This window comes from Lepisosteus oculatus, chromosome 2 (genome assembly GCF_040954835.1).
Source record: "Lepisosteus oculatus isolate fLepOcu1 chromosome 2, fLepOcu1.hap2, whole genome shotgun sequence".
In the NCBI taxonomy this organism is placed as follows: Eukaryota; Metazoa; Chordata; class Actinopteri; order Semionotiformes; family Lepisosteidae; genus Lepisosteus; species Lepisosteus oculatus.
The window spans coordinates 913,875-934,826 of NC_090697.1; the positions used below are offsets into that span (position 1 = coordinate 913,875).

The 20,952-nt window shown below is 39.5% G+C and overlaps 1 protein-coding gene across 2 annotated transcripts in view; it reads right to left on the minus strand.

The window, feature by feature from the left end:
* The window catches only part of man1a1 (mannosidase, alpha, class 1A, member 1), a 188,993-nt gene that overhangs the window by 10,367 nt on the left and 157,674 nt on the right, over positions 1-20,952 (minus strand). For both annotated transcript variants that reach the window (XM_006626437.3, XM_015359314.2), the window contains exons 7-12: positions 15,723-15,846; positions 15,248-15,341; positions 6,636-6,751; positions 3,711-3,930; positions 1,511-1,683; positions 948-1,063 (exon numbers count right to left, since the gene is read on the minus strand). In XM_006626437.3, coding sequence (XP_006626500.3) covers positions 948-1,063; positions 1,511-1,683; positions 3,711-3,930; positions 6,636-6,751; positions 15,248-15,341; positions 15,723-15,846 — 843 coding nt within the window. The remainder of the gene's footprint in view (positions 1-947; positions 1,064-1,510; positions 1,684-3,710; positions 3,931-6,635; positions 6,752-15,247; positions 15,342-15,722; positions 15,847-20,952) is intronic.

Here is a 20,952-nt window from a genome sequence, read left to right on the forward strand (position 1 = left end):
AATCTACTGTGTGTTTGTACTGAGTTGAACAGAAGACAGCTTCTTTCTCAAGCTTGTGCACACTCACATACAAACATCAGCATAATAGCTCCTCAGGCATTTTAGAAGAGAAATTAAATGACAAAAGAAAATAAATTTTTCATATAAAACACTGAAATGCAAATTACTTTAGTTTTACTAGAAGCTAGTGAGAAACTGTGAGTTATCATAATTAAAACAATATAGATATATTAAGTAAAGACAATACAAGTGATATAAGATGGTAAATTAAACAGCAGATCAAATTATGCTTATTAGGTAAAAATTATATTGTTTATATCTGATTCAAAACAGTGATTAAATAACTGTGATCAAATCAAAGAAGCAACTGCTGCTTCTTGCAGTGAATAGGTAGTGCTGAGCGAATTACACAACAGCAGGAGACCAAATCTCTTATTTGCTACCCCTTAAGATCAGTAATTTAGGTTCTGCTGCTCTTGAGTTATCTATCCATTCTTTCCAGAGAGGCTCATGGGTTCTGTATTTGTAAAACATAATTTCAATATGTCCTGAAAATGCTACGTATTGCAAAGTCTGAATCAGTTCAGCCCTCATGAATGTCCCATGACACACACAGGTCAGCTCAACACTCTCTGTGTTGTTTTCTGACACACGGCCTGAATGTGGCAACGATGACAGGACCACACACACAAGGTTTAGTCATTTCAAAATGTCACTGAAGGATACACCCTGGTAAGATGTTGAAGAAATATGATAACATTTACAGATGTTTTAGCTTATTAATTGATATACAAGTAGACTTTTAAAGATGCAGGATGTGAAATGCTTAATTGTGAACTATATATTATCTGTAAGCATGCAATGTAAGCAGAGGTGCAGTTCCTGCAATGCTCAAGATTTGCTCTGCAGGAGCGCTGTGGCTGCAGGTCTGGTGTCAGGCTGCTTACTTGAGTGTTTCTGCCAAGAAGAAGCTCTGCTGCACATCGTCATGGCTTGGGTGGCTGGCATAGACATCTCGAACCCCACTGTATCCTCCGTCCAGCTTGCAGTGCTCTTCCAGGGCCTGCATTAGTGGGAAAAAGAAACCGCGCTGATGAAAACGCCTCTTTGACAACCACATTTTATTACCCTTAGAAATGTAGTCAAAGGGCTTTTGCCAGACAAGCACATTTCTGTCAGTCTGGCTGGGGACAAGAAACTACATTGGAAAGCACGAGTATACAGATCGCGAAAACTGGCTTCGCAAAAAGGAAAATACTAAGGCAATTAGGGATTTATGGGTAACACAAAACACATCAAAATGTAATCAGATGTCATTAAGAGATTCAATTACAGACCTGTAGGACTGATACAACCTGCTCTCGCGATCTATCACATAACTCCTGTAGGGTACACTTAGGATCCCACTTAACGTAGGAAAAGCTTAAAACGACCATGGAAATAATTACTTTGGTTCTTAAGGACCCTGAAGAAATCGACAGTTTCTAGGAGAGTCGATGTGCTTGTTTACCTGCACTGCCTCCCAGCCCCAGTCCCTGTACTTGGGGTCGTGAGTGAACCTCCACATGTACATGTAGGTCTCTATGACTTCAGGCCGCAGGATGTAGTACTTCTCGTTCTGCCTCGTCGCGATCGCTTCCACACCCCCGTCGAACCGGAAGGCTTCCGGCCCCAGCTTCAGCACTGTTTCAGGAATCACAGACACAAAGGAAGACACTGCATTACACACATGTCCTTTGAGAAATATTTTAGGAACAAGAACATGCACATATATTTATTCTACAGTTATAAGATGAAGTCCATTTCTGAGTAATGTTTTTGAACGACATCATATCCGAAATGGCTGAGTAATGGGACTGGGAAGAGCACTGCGAGCATCACAGCAAATACAAACAAAAACAAAAACAAACAACATCACTTTATTAACCCTTTACAATTTCTTTCATTAGGAATGATCTTTTTGCATACCCCAGCTTGCTCTCCATGTGCTCGCCATTGTATGGCGCCCCTGGAGCAGTTGGGGTTAAGGGCCTTGCTCAGGAGCCCAACGGAGTAGGATTCCTCTGCCGGCTGTGGGATTTGAATCGGCAACCTCCCAGCCACAGGCGCAGGTCCTGAGCCACAGAGCCACTGCTCCGCCCCAAATACGGGGGAACATTAAGGTTTAATTCTATACAGTGCCTTGCAGAATTATTCACCCCCTTCCAATGAGCTGCACAAAGGTGTGACTTGTCCAGGTCACTTTGTGCACCTGCACTAATGTTGGTCTGCGACAGGAAAGAGAGGGGGTTCTTCTGTAGTCAACATATTTTAATTAGACAACAGGTCATGCAGTTGGAAGAGGGTGAATACCTTTTCAAGGTACAGCAGTTCTAAAGAATCACAGCTCTTTATTTTGGAAATACGATTACAAATTAAATAAATTGATTTCGGCACTCTGAAAGTACTGGAAATACTTTTCTGTAAAACGCTGTTTGAAATGTTACACAAGACTCCCTGAGCTGCTGATGCCCTGACTTCTGAACAGGGCTGCAGAAATGCTGTGGTATTGTCTTGGACTGCTGGTGGCAACAGGTCAGGCACAAGCCCTCTCCCGTGTGCGATCAAGAACACCTCTCAGCCAGCTACAGCACCTGTGCTCTGTTCAGTATACATTCAACTACAACATGCTGTACTGCAACATATTCATCTTATACCAAAATCCAGTTTTGAGAAACAGAGGTCTGGAACTGGACCGCAGACGGCGCATTTCTTTGTCCGAGTCCCTGGTTTGATTTCATTTTGCCATCTGAATGCTGAATGCCATCTGTAGCAAAGTGCCTACATACAGTAGCTGGTAAAGAAAGATCATAGATTGTGAAACTGGTTTTAAATGCAGTCAGAAGCTATTTTTCCATCAGAGACAACGTTCCCTGCTCCCTGCAGCCTATTCTTGTGGAGGACAGATCAGAACCACAAAGTAACCTATCTGGAGATATCTACAGCCCAGCTCTTTCCATACAAAATATTCAGTTTGACTATTTATTGAAGTAGTTCAATTGTCATAGAAATAGAGAAGAAACATTCAGGGTTTTTCTTTTAAAAACATCTCTGCTGAAGAATGGCTTCCAATATGTAAATAATTTAATTTCAAATTCAAACATTGCACAGCCATGAGAGACAGTCATCTGATAAGAACACAGAGCTGTGAGAAATGAGAAGAGCTCATTAGACCCATCCAGCAGCTACAGGATCAAGTCGAGGATTAATTGATGCCTCTGGTGTTCTTTGTGCTCAGCTCTCCATGGCAAGTATGTAAGAAAGATTCCTATGACTTATGGGGCTGTTGTCTATTAAAGGTCTATTAATGGAGTGCAGCCTGACAATGAATGTTGTAGATCATACTACTTTCTGCAAGAGGGCCGCAGACCTCCTGAATTTACAGGGACCTTACATTCTTCAACAACTGGTTAAAAAACTGTGGCGATAATGGAAGCAACGGGAATCAAGCCTATCAGGTCCAGGAACTCAGCTGCCGGGGCTGACTGAAACCGGGACGTGACAGCGGCCTGCTGGGAGGAGTGGCTGCAGGCCAGCAGGGGGCAGTGAGCTCTCAGGCGCGACCAGCCGTGCAGGGGAAGCTGCAGCAATCAGACAGTTCCGTTTTGAGCTTGAGCTGTGTTCACTCTCTGAAGGACAGCACCACCGAGACAGGTGCCACCTGTACTTACAGGTGCGGGCGTAGGACTCGTGGCACGTGCGGGCAATCTCCGCGGCCAGTTCCATGTGGTGCCCAGTCTGGTCACTCGGGGCTCCGTCTGCGCCCAGAGCAAACATCCCCCCAGCGAAGCAGGTCAGGTGGCCCATCTTGTGCTCCAGCAAGCCCCCCTTCCATTCCGCGATGTACGTGAGACCCCCGCTCGACTTCCGGATCAGATTCGTCTCTATGGCCTGCGGGGAGGAGTCCAACATGATGAGCAGGCCCGTGCTCGCACTAGGGAGACTCTGGCTGTGCCCGCAGCGGACCGACAGATCAGGACAGATCCTCACACTACTCACAGAATCAGGACTTAGTTTGGGAAATTCAGAAAGAAGACTATAGTATGTTATTCTCTACTACCTTCTATTGGTTTTCTGAAATGAATTGTTTTACTACAGCATGCTATTCTAAAGGGGGATTCTTTTAGAAATATCTACTTTTGCATTTGTATTTCTTGCTTTAAACCTAAATATGCACATACATATTTAACAAAACAGTTTGAGTAGGTGGCTGCATCAGCATGCGTAGGCTGCAAAGGAACAAGTAAAGATTTATTCCCTCCTGAAAAGAAACACAACGTTTCTGCTGTGGAGCCTTGTTCTAAATAATAAAATGCTAGCTGAGATAAAGTATACTAATTACATCTTGGAATACAGAATCAGATGAAGTAAATAAGCACTTTTATTTCCAATTAATACATAGTATTGAAAAGTTAGTTGTCTTAATTTTATAGGTTTATCAAACAGAAGCTAAACTGTACTTTCAATTCAGTCACCGGTATTGAGGTTCAGTCATGTAGTTTATATTTTAATTTCCAGAACTCTTTATTTCATTTCCTTAGCTCCTATAAAAACAAAATGTATCCTGGCTCACCCTGCTATGCTTACCATTTCCTGAAAAAGGGAAACAATTTCCTTAAAGGTTATGTTCCAGAACATCAAAACAACATAAAAATAACAGAACAGAAAACATTTTTGGCAATGTCACATATCATATGTCAGACTTACACCGGTTTATCTCGCAAAAGACATTATTTAAGAGTCAGCTTTGGCTCAAAGGACTTGCGCTGTTTTGATGGATGGTAAGGAGAAATAATAGAGTTGTCAAAATATGAGGTGGGCAAAATCTTTGACTGCTAACTCACATTTTTCAGAACGTACACATAATTAATAAAAAAATGATTCTGCAGCTACTGCATGTCAAATTGTGTGTTATCAGTCAAGCTTTAGTGATTCAACATGAACAAAATGGTCAATTAGAGTTCTCTGATTGTCTGAAAAGACATTAAGAAATTCTGCAGTTAAAGCACAAGGAACACAAATCCTGTTTTTAAGAGGAACAGAAACATCTAGGACTATAAATGAACAAAAATATTTTTAGATGGATTAAAACAAATGATAAAAATATGTTTTAATATGTTATTATAAAACTTGATTACACTGCAAGCATAGTAAAAAAAATCTGTTAAACAGGTGGACAGAACTAACCCTATAATTTTTTACTTCTAAAAGCACATTAGCCTCTGAAACTAACAAATCTATCTGGAAAACACTGTTGCAATAAACTAGCGTTATCTAGTCTGCTTCCCTTCAGAGCTGAGACACAAGGTAAAAAACCATCTTGATTTGGGCACTCATTATTTTTGACCTGCTTGTGTTATTGCTTTTTAACCTTAATGCATCCCTGCGATGGTAATAAAAAAACAAGTGAAGGAGCGGCTGATGATCAGGCAATTTCCTTAGACGGAGGATTCCTTGAGAGAGGCTGAGGAGAGCCTGCATGCAGAGAAATGCTATTAACTAAAGTGGAGAAAGCCTTCCTTCTCTCATCTTCGATGGGATTGAAAAGTGTGCAGGAGCCTAATCACACAAAATAGTTTCCTTCGCCACAAAAGGCTTGTCCATATGGCCCTTTTCAATCTATAAATGAATGCCAGGGCTCTTGGTTCAGGCTAGGTAGCTCAAGGTGCTGCACTGAATAGATTACTTTTTGAATTTTCCACAGAGCAAATACCTCTAGCTCATGTTAGTCATTCTGTAGCAATGACAAACTAGGGACGGGAAAAGGTAGCTGCCTTTATGCTTACTTGAGAACACCCATGTCATGATCAAGACAAAAATTCAGAAATTTTACAATAAAGGCCTTAAATTAGAGACTGTCCAGTAAAACAACTTTGGTTACTTTCCCTACAGCACTTCAACATCCACAGGAGTATATTTTTAAATATTCAATTCAATTGTTTTTTAAGAAATGCAAATATGGAACAAAATTCAATATCTTTCAGGTAAGGGAAGGCCAGTCGCAACATGTCAAGCCAATCATAAACCTCTGTGCTGGAGCAAGAGAAGAAGAAGCATTTCAAAATTGGGGGTCAGGTTGGGAGTAAAGAGAAACTGTACTGTGTGTTGAATGCAAAGAAAAACGCACAACGTTTTGGCTGTGGAGCCTTCGTCAGGTGTGCGAACCTGGCTCAACAGCGGAAACGTGTCTCTGTTCTCTTCCTTTCAGAATGGAATAAACCCTTACCTGTTCCTTTGCAGCCTACGCATGCTGACGCAGCCACCTACCCGAAATTGTACTGTGGGTTTGTGAGCATATGAGCAATCATACACAGCTCCTGTAAAACACTCCCCGTGCAGTTTACTTATTGCTTTACTGGGCTGCTCATTTTAGAAGGAGTGAAGATGGAGCTTACGTTAAAGGTGTGGAGGCAGGTGCTCCTTGAAATCAGAGCGCAGACTGCCTTGTGTCGGAGGATTCCCCGAGTTTATTTTAAACAAAAGCAGCAGGCTCCAGGATTTCAGCACCTTCCACAGCTGGACTTCTCAATTTCTGCTTTGACCACTGCAGGAGCCTGGCAGCTCTAGCAATGAGCTAAAACATATGTTCCCTTTACCTGAACGGCATCGTAGTACAACTTTTTGCCTTCTTCATCAGTCTTATCCGACATCAGCCATGCCTTGAGCAAGTACTCATAAAAACTGTCTCCGAGTCCTCCTACCGACACATGATCTGTAGAAACATAACACAAAACATATCAGCACTGAGTTCGCAAAATATTAATAATTTACATCTTTCATTCTGTCAGTATTACCCTGAATTACCATTTGACAGGATGATATATAGCGCAATTATAACTATAATCTCTGCCTGCAGACTAGTTTATTTAAGTTAATGTATCCTAAACACCTGTTTTTAGTAGGAATTAGTTTTTTATAATGCAGGGAAAAGAAAAAAAAACAAATATAAGTCACCACATTGCAGCTACAGTCAGATATCTAGAATGTGAAGTTTTATTCATCTTCAGCCAGTACAGTGTGCTGTAGTGGCAAATCACGTGGAACAAAAATGACTTCTATAAAATAAAGGACATAAAAATACAATTATACCTTTAAACAATAACTAACTAATTATTAAAAAAATAATAGGGACAATACATTTTATGAGCTTGCAGAAGACATAGGTAGAAAGTAAACCATCAAGCTTTCAGTTTATGCTGCAATAAAGATATTATGGGAATACTGTGAGAGGCTTCTTTTATGTATGTTTTGTATCACCTTTGTTTGACATTTTGCATTTCAATTAATTGAATTGCTACTTTGTTTATCTCAATCTGTTTTCTGAGTTTTCTGAGAATTAACATAAGATAAGATCACTTTACTGGCCATATACAGGATCTTGTATTAGGAATTTGTCTTTTGGCATACCCCAACCTGCTCTCCATGAGACACACAGACAGGGAGAGAAGTTGGGGGTCAGAGTGCAGGATCAGCTATTTATATGGCGCCCCTGGAGCAGTTGGGGTTAAGGGCCTCGCTCAGGGGCCCAACGGAGTTGGATTCCTCTGCCGGCTGCGGGATACAAACCAGCAACCTTCCAGCCACAGGCACATATCATTAGCCACAGAGCCACCACCCCGCCCCGCAATTAATGAATGAATTAATATTCATGATATAAATATTTATTTGATTAAATTAATAAAACCGAATTCATTATAAAAGTGGTAATAAATTCTGCAAAAAGAGAATTCTAATATTTCCTATTAGATCATTAGATAATCTAACACTTCAAAATTACAATTAAATTAAAAAATGATGCTGTCTACACAAGCTACACAGAACAGCACAGCCATTAGTAGCTGAAGGCACATGTGCTTTGATGCGTACTCCTCTCCCTGGTATCACTACGCCCGCTGTATGCAGCTGCAGGCTGGCTTCACTGTAAATCATGGAAGCTGAATTAATAGTACATGTAGCTCATGGCCTCAGTGTAATCACCTGTCCAGATGCCTGTCGAGGGCTCTTCCTTCTGAACAAGTAAACATTAAATCTGATCGATCTCAAGGATAAGTGCTCCAGGGATCTTGGCGAAGCTTGTTAAGATGAAAGCTTCAACAGAGCTCTCACTTTGTTCCTGGAACTCACCCCATGAAAAGACGTCAACCCAGGGCAGGCTACAGAGTGACACTTTCTGGCTGAGGTGACTGCTACAGTTTCTTACTCTTTTCTCCTTTGGGCTGGTTGCTGAACTCTACTTCTTATAGTGGAACACAATGAAAAAAGCTTTATATATAAAGTCCTACAAAGGAAAAAAACTGCCAGTTTGCCTCCGGAAGAGCTGAAGGACATTCTGCTATTTTTACCTTCTGAAAGTGGGTATTTTGATGGGTCTATTACTGCAGACCAAATACCAGCGAGAGATATCCCTGTAATGTAAAAGCTAGCCAAAAGTATTCTTGAGAGTCTGGGAAGCAATTACCTCTTTGTAAGGAAAGCACAATTGTATTTTTTGTCTCTTGTGCTGAGAAAAGTAAAAGAGAGCTAATAGCTGTGCGTGTGAGTAGTATGACCTACAGTACATATGTCTATAATGCCTATTGTTAACAAAACATTGTGAAGAAACTGAAATGAGGATCTTGTGAAATTTCAAGCAATGGTAGCCAGTTGTAAGCATTATAGAAAAATACCACACATTCACATATACCACATTTTTACACGCAAAGGAGTAAACGTAATTGTATCAATAGCAATTATTTCATATTCTGCTATCTTTAACATTTACTTGATGACGTTTCTAAGCATTAACAGATGTGTTTCTCACATATTGAGCTTCAGTTTGTTACTTTTATAAAATGAGTGTTTACTGTGGACTGAACTCTGTAAAATGTGATTCACACTGACTAAAAATACAGCTAAAAATACAGATATGCAGCACCTGCCATCCCTCATTGGAGTCCATAGATTATTGAGGTTGAGAGTTATACTGTAGCTGGTTTGCTGTCGATGCATCCAGTACACATTTCATACATCAGACACCAAACCATCTTAAAACATTTCCCCATTTTTTAGAAAAAAAACTTTTCTCAACTCTGAAAATATAACAAGACCAAACAGTGAAGAACACAGATGATAAAGGTATATAAAGAGGCCATGTGGCCCACCCAGACTATTAGGTAGTAGTAGCTCACTGATCTGAGGATCTCATCCTGTCGTTGCTTGAAAGAAGTCACTGTACTGTACCCTTTGCCCAGCAAAGTACCCCTTGTTCCTGATTTTAATTGCAGTTCTCACTCTGAAGTCCACTGGCTCCGATAACATGGCTGGGTAGCTTGTTCTCAGTAGTAAATGCATTTCACCTTAGAAAATATCAGCAAACAAGAGCATATTGTACAACACGGGACTCCTGAAAACACCAAGGTTTTCTTGTCCCAGTACATAGAAGGAGATGTGAGAATGAACACTTGAAAAAAAGGGAGGAGGGCCTCACAACACTGCACGGGCTCCATCTAAATCCAAGCAAAGCCTGCACTTCACGTCAGGAGTGCTATTACCAGATGTATTCCATACAGCTGGGAAACCAATTCATATAGAACATTTCTTAAGCTCCAGTCTTGTAGAGCGATTGGGAAGCTTGGAAACGTGTACTGTATATTTAAGCTATTTCAGCTCACAAGGAAGGAGCATGGAGCGCAGAGGGAAGCAGTCTGGATTTGTACTGGATGATGTTCTCAGACTTCCTAAAGTGACCTTCTTTTAGGCAGTTCTGTTCCACATGGAGATATGTTACATGAACACCTTCATTTAATTTCCGTTCTTTTATACCATCTAGAATTTAAATTTAATATTTTACAAGATTTATTTTTATTACTACATTGTTTTTAACACGGAGGCGAGTCAATTCTCCAAGCTCACTTAAACTAAACTGTAAGACCTGGATGTCATTAGCACCATCTCATTTAGAAAACAAAATACATCAACATATTTAAAATATGATCTAGCACTACATTAGTGAGCTGCTGTAAAAAAAAAGTGCCAAAGAAAATCCTTTTCAAAGACAACCAGGTAACCATTACTGAGTCTAAAACAGAAATAAGACAATGACTCGTCTTTAGCTGCAAGAGCTTCAGACAGCTGATTACCAGACCTTAATGCACTCCATTAATACCTGCAGCAGCACAACACACAAATGGAAAAAATGTCAAGACAAGTCAAACCTAAAAATGTATTTGTTGAAAAACCCTCTCCAACTATGCATTCAAGTGATAGTTGAAATTCAGCACATTGATGTAACCAGCTTATTATTTTTCATTTTGTTCCAAAAAAACAATTCTTAAAATGTTTAATGAACTTCAGGCTTAATTTCTCAAAACTTGTTTAATCTTTAAGTCAGCTTTGGTGAGCCCCTGTATGCCTTGCTGGGTAGTATTCATTCTCGAGAAATGATTGATCTAACTGATAAAGACGTACAAAGGTAAGACTGGCAGTTTTATATAATTCCCCAATTTTTTAAATATTTTATAACTGCTTCAAGTGGTTATTTGTGTGGTAACAGGTGGGCTGGACTGGACTATGTTTTGCAAGCCCACTTTTGGAAAACAAAAACACTCAGCTCGGTTGTAAAGAGAGCTACGGTTTTCAAAAACGTGGTTTATGAATTCAGGGCAGAAAAAAATCCACCAATAGTCCGGGCTATAAAACGGTTCACAAGATCGCAATCTGTGACATGTGCAATGTGTGGAGGATGCTTGAGAAGACCCAGCAGGTACAGTAAGCCACAACGGTGACAGTTGACATAAATCCACATTCCCTGGTATCTGAGCAGCAGCAACTGAAACTGAGGCACAGGCAGACCCCTCGTTCACCCCAGTACTTCAGAGCACCGACACGGTGCTGGCTGAGAATATGGTCCATTTCCCTGACACTGAAAAGCTGTGGCAAAACCTATGTGCACAGACATAAAGGACTACACCCGAATAAAACAGGCTCTGGCTATGGACAAGGATCATCTGAGAAATTCAAGAACATTTAAACTACAATGGGAGGGAGCAAAGAAACCATCCAGAGAGAGCGAGTGCAATCAAAAATATCACCTGAGAAAAGCAAAATATCAAGAAAAAAGGCAATAAAATTGTTCTGACATAATACTTGAATTACGAGAAACAAAATACAAGTAATAGAAGCAAGTGCATTAGTGTGTTATTATAATGTTATCTGAATTACTGAAACACAGCTAACAAAAAGTGAAGAAAGAATGAAACAGTAGATACAGAGGTTTCTGAAGAAACAGGAAAATGGAAGAGGCAGAGTTATTTCAAACAAGGAAAAGTAAGCAAGGTAAATGAAGAAACTACTGTTCAGTTGGAGTCTAAATCAAGTTTAGAATTTCAGAAAAGCAGGCAGAAAGAATGAGGCACTTTTCAGAAGGAGGATGCGACAGGACAGAAATGGAACTGGTGCAGTACAGGCGCAACAGTTTGAAGATTGTCTGCTTGGAGCCCAAGAAAGTTTTGTCCCATGAGTACTTGAATCAAGCTCTGGAAAGCAGTTGTGCAAATGCATAGGTTATCTAAGAAGAATATAAGGAGGTGAAATGTTAAAAAAATACAGTAGTTTCCATTTAAGGAAAAAGTATATCCTAAGCTACAAGCACAGCTAAAAAGTATAATAGGAAGACCAACAGAAAGGAGAAAAGAAATGAAAATTGCAGTGGAGCCTAAAATAAAATATATTTTCAGCATTTCAACATCAAAATAAATGGTAAGGATGACATAATGTGTTTCAGAGATAAACATGCGCAGCTTTCAGATGCTGAAAAATGAAATGGCTGATTTATCAAATTAGTATTTCACTTAAGTGTCTACCGAAGAAGAAACAGAAAACACGCCTCAGGCTTAGCAAACAGAAAACTATATATTAAATTATCAGAGAGGAAGCAGAAGTGTTCTGGTACTAGAAGCACTTAAGATAAACAAATCTCAGAGGCTCAATGATATACTACAAATGGCACTTAAGGAAACAAGAGAGGGTTTGTATTTGCCATGTACAAAAACTCTTCCCACAGTCTCACGAGGCAGGGCTTTTGCCCACGGACATGAAAATCACTGACGTAGCTCCCATCTGTAAAAAGGAATAGCCAATTTTTCTTTGTTATGAACTCACCCAATCTGGGAGGGCCAACTGTGCGTTTTTCACATCCTGAGTCACAACTAAGAACCCAGAGTACTCCGACCCCAGGCAGCGCAGAGTAAGACAGACAGACTCGTCTGACCCCAGGCAGCGGAGAGTAAGACAGACAGACTCGTCTGACCTCAGGCAGCGGAGAGTAAGACAGACAGACTCGTCTGACCTCAGGCAGCGGAGAGTAAGACAGACAGACTCGTCTGACCTCAGGCAGCGCAGAGTAAGACAGACAGACTCGTCTGACCCCAGGCAGCGGAGAGTAAGACAGACAGACTCGTCTGACCCCAGGCAGCGGAGAGTAAGACAGACAGACTCGTCTGACCCCAGGCAGCAGAGAGTAAGACAGTACAATGCAAGAGTAAGACCTTGTTTGTAAACCGTGTACATTTTTGGTCTCCACAACACCAAAATCTATACTGCTGCTCTGGAATCAGTCTAGAGAAGAGAGCCCAGACACATTTCCCAAGTCAAAGGACTGCTCTTCACCGACAGGAAAAAAGACTGAATATTTCAAAAAAAAAATTTTAAACAAAGAAGAATATGTGGGAAATAGATTCAAGTATTCAAAATCCTCAAAGACAATGACAATGCCAACCTCAGCGCCAAGTTACTGAAGCTGACAACCCTGGCTCCTCTCAGAAAACGTCTGGCTGAGAACCTGAGATCAATTAGCTGGCGAAACAAATGAGCTGGATGAGCCAAATGGCCTCCTTCCATTTGAAAACACTATCATGTTCTTAATAAAGGGCAGTTCAAAAGTAACACAAACATTAAACCGTTAATGCAAGTGATTTCTCTCCCACAGTGATACAAACGTCAACAATAAAAATACTGCAAATACACTGTATTTTTACATGAACACTGTAAATGGGACAATCACACAGGAATCATCTTGCACAAAGCAAATCAGTGATCACTGAAATGGAACGCATCTACAGTGAAACCTGTTAATTACTGTATCTGCAATGAAATTAATCAGAGACGTGGACAAGTAACCAATTAGATATGGTCTTGGTTCGTTAAAATACTGTGCTTTGTATATACTGTACTTTAATATATGTAATATTAAATGTTATTCATAGTTTTTTATTTCTTTTGTTAAACTATGTTCCTGCAAGGAAAGTACAAGCTTGTTTGGACTCCTGAGACAGGATGCAGAGAGAGGTTCCACCTCAGTTTGCAGACTGAAACTGACAAAGCGCAACGCAGACAGAGCATAACGGTGGATCATGCAGATGTTGGAAACGAAAAGGCAAAGCCCTCGCGTCTAAACATTTATCTGACCTTCAGAGCCTTTTCCACATTAATTACCGAGAATTACCGGAAAGCCCTGACAACAGGAGCCCCAGTCACGCCCATCCACCTTTGGGGACACTCTGCAATAATTAGCTTGGTCTTGATGTATATTACTGCAGGGAACCCAACCCTGGTGATGCACTGCGCAGCCCAGCACCGTCAGAAGCAGCAGTCTGAGCCGATCTGTATGGGAGCTGGCAGTCCTCCAGCACGGCCTCTCCCAGACTGAGCCTCACTGCAATGCAAAGAAAGCCATGGGCTGCTCTGGAAGAGGGACAGTGGGACTGAAAACTTTATTAAAATCAAAGCCACAGCTCCTGCGCTCCTGAGCTCCTGAGCACTTCCAGGTATTATTCGTCCTGAGCAAACAGCCAGTTTTAGAGCTCCAGCAGGCCAGACGTAGTGGGCTGGGTTATTACATGTGATGCATCAACAGAGAGAGATCTGCTCAGGCCCCCAAAGAAAGACCTAATGGTACTTAAAAAAAACGAGAGAAAATGTTCCACAATATAAATTCACAATGCTGTTTGTCGCTGTGATCCTAATTGTTTTTGAAGTTCTAAGCAAGGGTGAAAAAGTAGATATAAGTATTTTACCAAACAATAAAAAAACAAATTAATGTAATTTCAGCTGATCAGGAAAACCATAAGTATTTAAAAGTATTCACCTCCCTACCAGTAATTAAAGATTTTGAAGAATTACAATGTGTATTTTTTTTAAATAAGTGTTATTATTCAAATTACTACGATAAAAAAGGATTGATACTGAAAGATATGTGAAGGATGTTGAATGTCAGCAAATCCTGCAAAGAAGTTATAAAAATTAGTAATTGCATAAGTAAATCAGCACTTGATAGAAGCTCCTTTGGCAGCAATAAGTGCAGTCAGTTCATTTGGATGAGTCTCAACCAGCTAAGCATAGTGGAATGATGCGATTGCCATCCATTCTTCCTGGTAGAATCGAACATGTTCTGAAGAATCCAACAGTAAATGTATGCTGAGACTATTAACTGAGCAAATTTTATCCAGGACTATGGTCCACTCACTGACATTCATGCTCTTGTTAAACTACAGTGCTCATGTATGACTTTAACATTCACATCATGGTCTTGCTGAAATGTAATTATTCCACCTAATGTTAGATGGGAAATTAAGCCATTTTGTCTCTAGGATTCACCTGTACTTTGAACCTTCCATTTCCCCCTCATTCCTGACACACTTCCTAGTCCCTGCTGATGAGAAACTGCCACCAGCACCCTGACAGCGGGGATGGAGGTGCCAGATGTAACACTTTATAATTCCAGAAAAAAAAGTTACAGTATTTTTGTCTGACTGAACTTTTGAAAACTTCTACCTGTTGTCTAAAGAATAAAGGACCAAGTAAAGGTTTATTACATGCTAAAAAGAGAAGAAAATAAACACAACTTTTCGGCTGTGAAGCCTTCTTCGGGTGTGGAAGAAGAAGATAACGAAAACGTTGTGTTTCCTTTCTTCTCTCTTCAGCATGGAATAAACCTTTACTTGTTCTTTTGCAGCCCACACATGCTGACGCAGCTCCCCACCTGAACTACGTCTGAAGAGTTATGTCTGAAATATACCTTGCACAAGATGTATGAGTCTTTTTCAGTAAAGGCTTTCACGGTTCCAAAATCAAACAGCAACAAAAAGTCAAAACTTTGCAGGGGGGTGAATACTTTTGCAAGACGCTGTGCTCTGTGGTGACAGGAGACCAAGTAAAGGGGGAAATGACTTACGCTGTCCCCACTGTCCGCTGTTAGGGTTTAAATAATTTGGGTACAGTCCTTGTGGTTTGTCCAAACGATTCAAAACCTTGCGAATATTCATTACCTGTGACATTGAGAACAACAACAAAAAAATTATAAACACACGAAGGCCCTGTTATTTAAAAGAATAAAGCATTTTTTGAGTTCCTTCAAAATTACTTATTGTGCCTTATAAAAATGACTGAATACACCAATCATCTAATTAATGTAAATCTGCAGGTATTAATAGACTTTCATTTTTTATTAATAGTCTAAATAACACTTTATAAAATACAGATTTCCCTTGTTTGGTAAAGATACAAGTTTGTGAATGAATAGGAATATTAATTTAAGCTGCCTGTTGCAAATAAAAATACCGTGTGCTTACTTCAATCTGTTCAATTCATCATAAGTAAAGTGAGTGCCAGTTTAAAATGTATATTAATGTATGTGCTTTACATTGTACCTTTTCTGCAAAAACAGGGTTCCCAGAAAGTTTGCTGAGGTGCATGAACTCCAGATGAAGAGTACCATATTCTGCCAATATACTGCTGCCTCCAGACGCCCATGGCCAGTTTCTCCCAATTCCACTGAAAAATACAACACAGAATCAAGATAAAACAAACCTGCATGCAGCTCACCCATCTTCTTCCCATGATGCTTTGCAGAGGTTCAAGGACCCTTGGAGGTGCTCTTAAATGTCACTGACCAATCACCTTCCACCAACGAGCCGTTCCCCGTTTTCACAACTCATTAGCCGAGCTGGATGTCATTCTTAACACCACACATCATGCTCAAGGTTGACAATGCAAAAGAAGGTGAAAATTATCGTCATTTTGCTTTAATTTTAAATTTTTATTTTCCTTCATTGTGCAACAGATTCAAATGTTTTCACACATCAAGAAACATTAACTGTACATGTTGGTCTAAAGATGCCAATTTGTGACAATATGCAGTTTAACATGTTGTTATGACTTTTTGAAGCGTGCCTCTAAATTGCCTTGTACTGTACCACACTTCTTTACCCGTTGATGGAAAACCTTTTTCAGAAATTAAGTAAGATACAGTGACTTCATACAGTTGGCACTTGATACTGTAAGATACAGTTTTTCCTAAAAAAACAGGTTCAGATCTTCTTTTGGTTTCTAGGCTCTTATTGTTATATAAAACATCTCATTGTTATTTAAAACATGCAACAAAGTGGATACTTCTGTCTTTAAATGCATGATTGCCCAACTATATTTTAAATTTCAAATAACATTGACAACACTCTCCCTTCTACTTTATCTACTTTATTCAGAAGAACAATTTTGTCTTAATACCATGTTGTCACACAAGTTGTTTCAAAAGCATGGCAAGACCTTAAACTGAAATTTGATTCCAATCATTAAAGCACTTCTAGCAAGAAGAGAAAACAGTCAACGTTTCATAAAAGCACAATTCCTTTAGGTAAAACCAATGCAGGGAAAATTTAAATGTAATCACATGATAATCCGCCACCCTCTTAAAATGCCTGCCAAATTTCAATTACCAGTTACTGAAAGTTCAAGAAATCTCCTTCTGAGTCACCCAGATTACACTTTTATGCCAATACCAATTATTAAGACAAATAGCTGACTGCAAGACTGGTAATAGTGCATAATCACAGCCTCCAAAAATAATCACTGTTGTCACTTAGATTATTAAACCTTTTGTCTACAAGACAAAGTATGTAAGACATTTTTCATTAACACCATACAAAGCAGTTAGATTGCTAAAGGAGTGGCCATGCTAACAGTTGAAGAGCTTAAAAAAGCAAAATAATCACCCTGCAGCCAAGGGGAAGATCAGCTGTATTAGATAAGGAATCATAATACACTTATATTCCCTACTGAAGTCAAATCCTTAAGCACATCTAATGGCTGATGTGTTAAAAATCCTGGGGGAAACCTGGGAGACAGAAAAGTAGGTTGTTTAAAAAAATGCGTAAGAGTGCCAGTTCCATATTACTGCATCTCAAGTAAATCATAATGACAAAAGCCCTGTAAAGATGGTCTATACAGTGTACACGGACCAATGAAAACCTATAATTCCAAATAATCTTGCTACTAAATTTGAGTGGATTTTCGTTCCCGACTTTATTTATGTCTGTATAAATAATTACCATTACTTTCATTTAAAATTTCAGATATTGTATACACTGACGGTAAGCAATGTGTTGACATGAACTGAAATGAATAGTAGTATACGGCACTCAGACCTAGGAACAGCTGGCAGTGATGAGTGCAGAGCACGTGTCACATTTAATCTGTGGCAACTTTCCTACTGTGAAAACAAAACATGCTGTTGATAAACACTAACGCTTTTGCAAGATGTCTTAACATTTGGTTGTAAATCCAGTAAGAAACCACAAAACAAATTGTAAGTTGTCTAATACCTGATAACCTTTAGTCTCCAACATTAATTACACCCAGGTTTAGTCATAAAGGATATGCTACCTTCACTTCCAAAAATCTGATTCCTGCACACTGCTAGCCCATCCTGGGACAGGATGAGAAAACAGGAGGCTGCACAAACCTGTATCCATATCCGTAGAGATCAATAACAAAAGCCTCTTAATATAAGCAATCAAAACTCACAAAAATTAATGGCACTTAAAGTCTTATGCTTTAAAGTAGGACAAGCTACAGTATCTGACAGTGTCTTGGAAACATCAGTAGTTTCAGACCATTGTGCTTTCAACTGGAAATCAGAGCACAACAAAGTACATGAAATCATCAACAAGAATTCATTCAAAGCCCTGGGATATCTGTTCACTACAAACAAGATCTTCTGTTGATAAAGCAAACATCCAGAAGGTAAATGCCTTCATAAAAATCTTCAATATCTTGGAAACTAAAGGCAGGGGAAAAGAGGACATTTCTAGAAAATTTCCACCTGGCAAACTTTACAAAATGTTTTCCAATTATGTTTTTTTTTCACAAATTAGACTTTGCTGAATTAAGGGAAATGTTAACTTTTCATGCAAATCTAGAAATAACAGGAATCTTCAAAAAAACATTACATTGCTGCAAGCTCAATCCCCCAATCTCTTCTGAATTCATGACTTGGAACAAAAAATAGCTTGTTAAAATCTGCACAGTGAGGAGCAAGAGAAAAGTAATAGAAAAATAGTTCAATCACTCATCCTCATTGTGGATGCAAGTGTTTATATAAATGGTAATGAGTCAAATCTGCTCTATTTGTAGAGATGGTGTCAAAAATAATTTGGTTTTCATTATAAAACTGATTACATCTTGTAATATAAATTTTATGAACCACAAAATATTTATTCTGAGGCAGTATAAAGAAATCTTCATGCATCTACAGTGTTACAAATACCCGCATGTATTCTTGTTTTTGGACCTTTAATCTTTTTAAGGTTTATTTTAATTTTATGTGATCAAACAAAATAGAAGAGAAAGCATAGATGAGGAATAAATCAAACTGCAAAAAGCCCACGGTAACTAACATTATATTTAATAACTAGGCATCGTGAAGATTCAAGTGATTGGGAATGTACTGTCCCGAAGATGAAAGGGTAGGAGCTGTCTCTTCAGACTTCATCTTCGTCTGTTTACTAAATAAAATTAATGTCCGTGCTTTTGCCATGCTGTTTCATGATTAGCCATCATTTACTTTTACTGATATGATGCGAGAAAGCGGGCAGTGGTTAGCATTGCTGCCTCGCAGTGCCAGGGCTCCGAGTTCACCTCCAGACCTGGGGTGCTGTCTGTGTGGAGTCTGTGTGTTCTCCCCGCGTTTGCAGGCGCGCCTGTTTCCTCCCAAAGCCCAGCGACACACTGGTGGGCTAATTGACTCCCGGTGTGTGTGTGTGCCCTGCGATGGACTGGTGTCCCGTACAGGCTCTGGCTCTGGCTCTGTGTGTGTGTGTGTGTGTCCTGCGATGGACTGGTGTCCCATACAGGAGTATCCTGCCTTATAGGCCCCTGCGCTGGACAAAGAGGTAAGAAAATGGACGGCTGGATATTAGAGAGCACCTAATATTCCTTATACTGTAGCACTATAAACTGTGGAATATATACAGCATTCAGAAACGTGCAGTTAAAGTGCACTTTAATAAAATGCAGTAGTATGTATAACACTAGAGACACAAATGCAGCGCAAAGCCAGATAACTGGATTAAAATAACGCACGGCAGAGTTGTTACTGTCCTCCAGGTTTGGTCAATTTAATACGAACACTCTGTCCCCAAGACAGAAATGGAGGACAGGTGACTAGCTCTCAGTTCACATCTGCAACCAAACCAACAGCAATATTCAGGATTCCTCACTGCAGATCCCCCAGATGATCTCACTCTTAATTTAACACCTCCATTAATTTACTTAACTTTACATTAGCTACAGTAGCACAACAAGTTACTCCACAGAATATATACTGCTGTGTACAGTGCAGTGTAGCTCTACAATCACCACAATCAAAGGCATTGCAAGATTCAATTTTTGAGGCACATTTTCTGTCCTTCTCTCTCCACAAGGACATAGCCTGAAATACACGCGTCCTAAGCTTTACTGTACAGCGCTAACATAACATTATTAAAAGGGCTAAAAACTGCCTCAGACCAAAAAAAAGCCAAGATCATTTTGGCATTGTGAAATTTTCCAAAGATTTTGCCTTGAAAAAACACTGCCACTCTGTTATTATCTGTTGTGCAGAGTGCATAAAATAAAACATGACATTTCCTAGATAGGCCCTGGCATTAAATCTAGCTATAATGTAGTAACTTGAGAAAAGTGTCAATGTGCTTATATTCAAAGCCTATGGGTACAGAACCTTGAATTCCCTATAAATTTTTCCAATTTGAAACCCATATATCTTCCTCGGCTTGCTCCTTCTGCGCTTTCAGCACTGGCAGATATACACTCACCATTCAGGACATAATTAAAATCTCTAAATCAAGCCACAATTCCATGCCATGTGAGCAAATGAATCCAAAGGAATAGCCCTGACCGAAGAAATAATTCAACGTAAAAGCTATTTTCCAACACAAGCACACAAGTTTGAGCACAAGGTGACATGAGCTAAGAAGAAGTTACAGAATCCTAAATATAGTTCTTCCTCACACAAGCTCTGTATTTAACCAATAGGAAATCACTTTTAAAAGCTAACACATACTATCGGATGTTCTTTATTCTATCCCTTTTTTACTGACGTTCTTCAACACTAAATTTGACTAAGCCTATTTGATGAACACTTCTAAAAGCTGCAGATTTTCCACTGCCTGTTAATTTTATTAACTGTTTTCTACCAGACATGTAAATAAATGTACAGTAGGCCTGGTATCAATCACACATATAATGAGTGTGGATATTGAACAATATAATAAGGTAATGCCAAGAAAAGCTATCACATAAAGTACAACAAAGTTATGGGATAAATATTCCATACAGTATCTACAAAATAATACAGGCTATTCATTTATTTGTATTTTCTTTATAAGAATACCATGTGAGAACATTTGAGATAAAACACAAAATCCATCTTAAAATGCTTTGGTGGCAGAGACATCCCAGGAGTCGGCCTGTTCGGTACACAGAGACCCTGCTGGAGAAGCACACGATGCTACAGTACCAAAAGCAGTCACATACAGCACAGTGACACTTGTAATGAGCTATTAAATCCACGAAAGGAGAAAACTGATTTGTCTCATCTGCTTT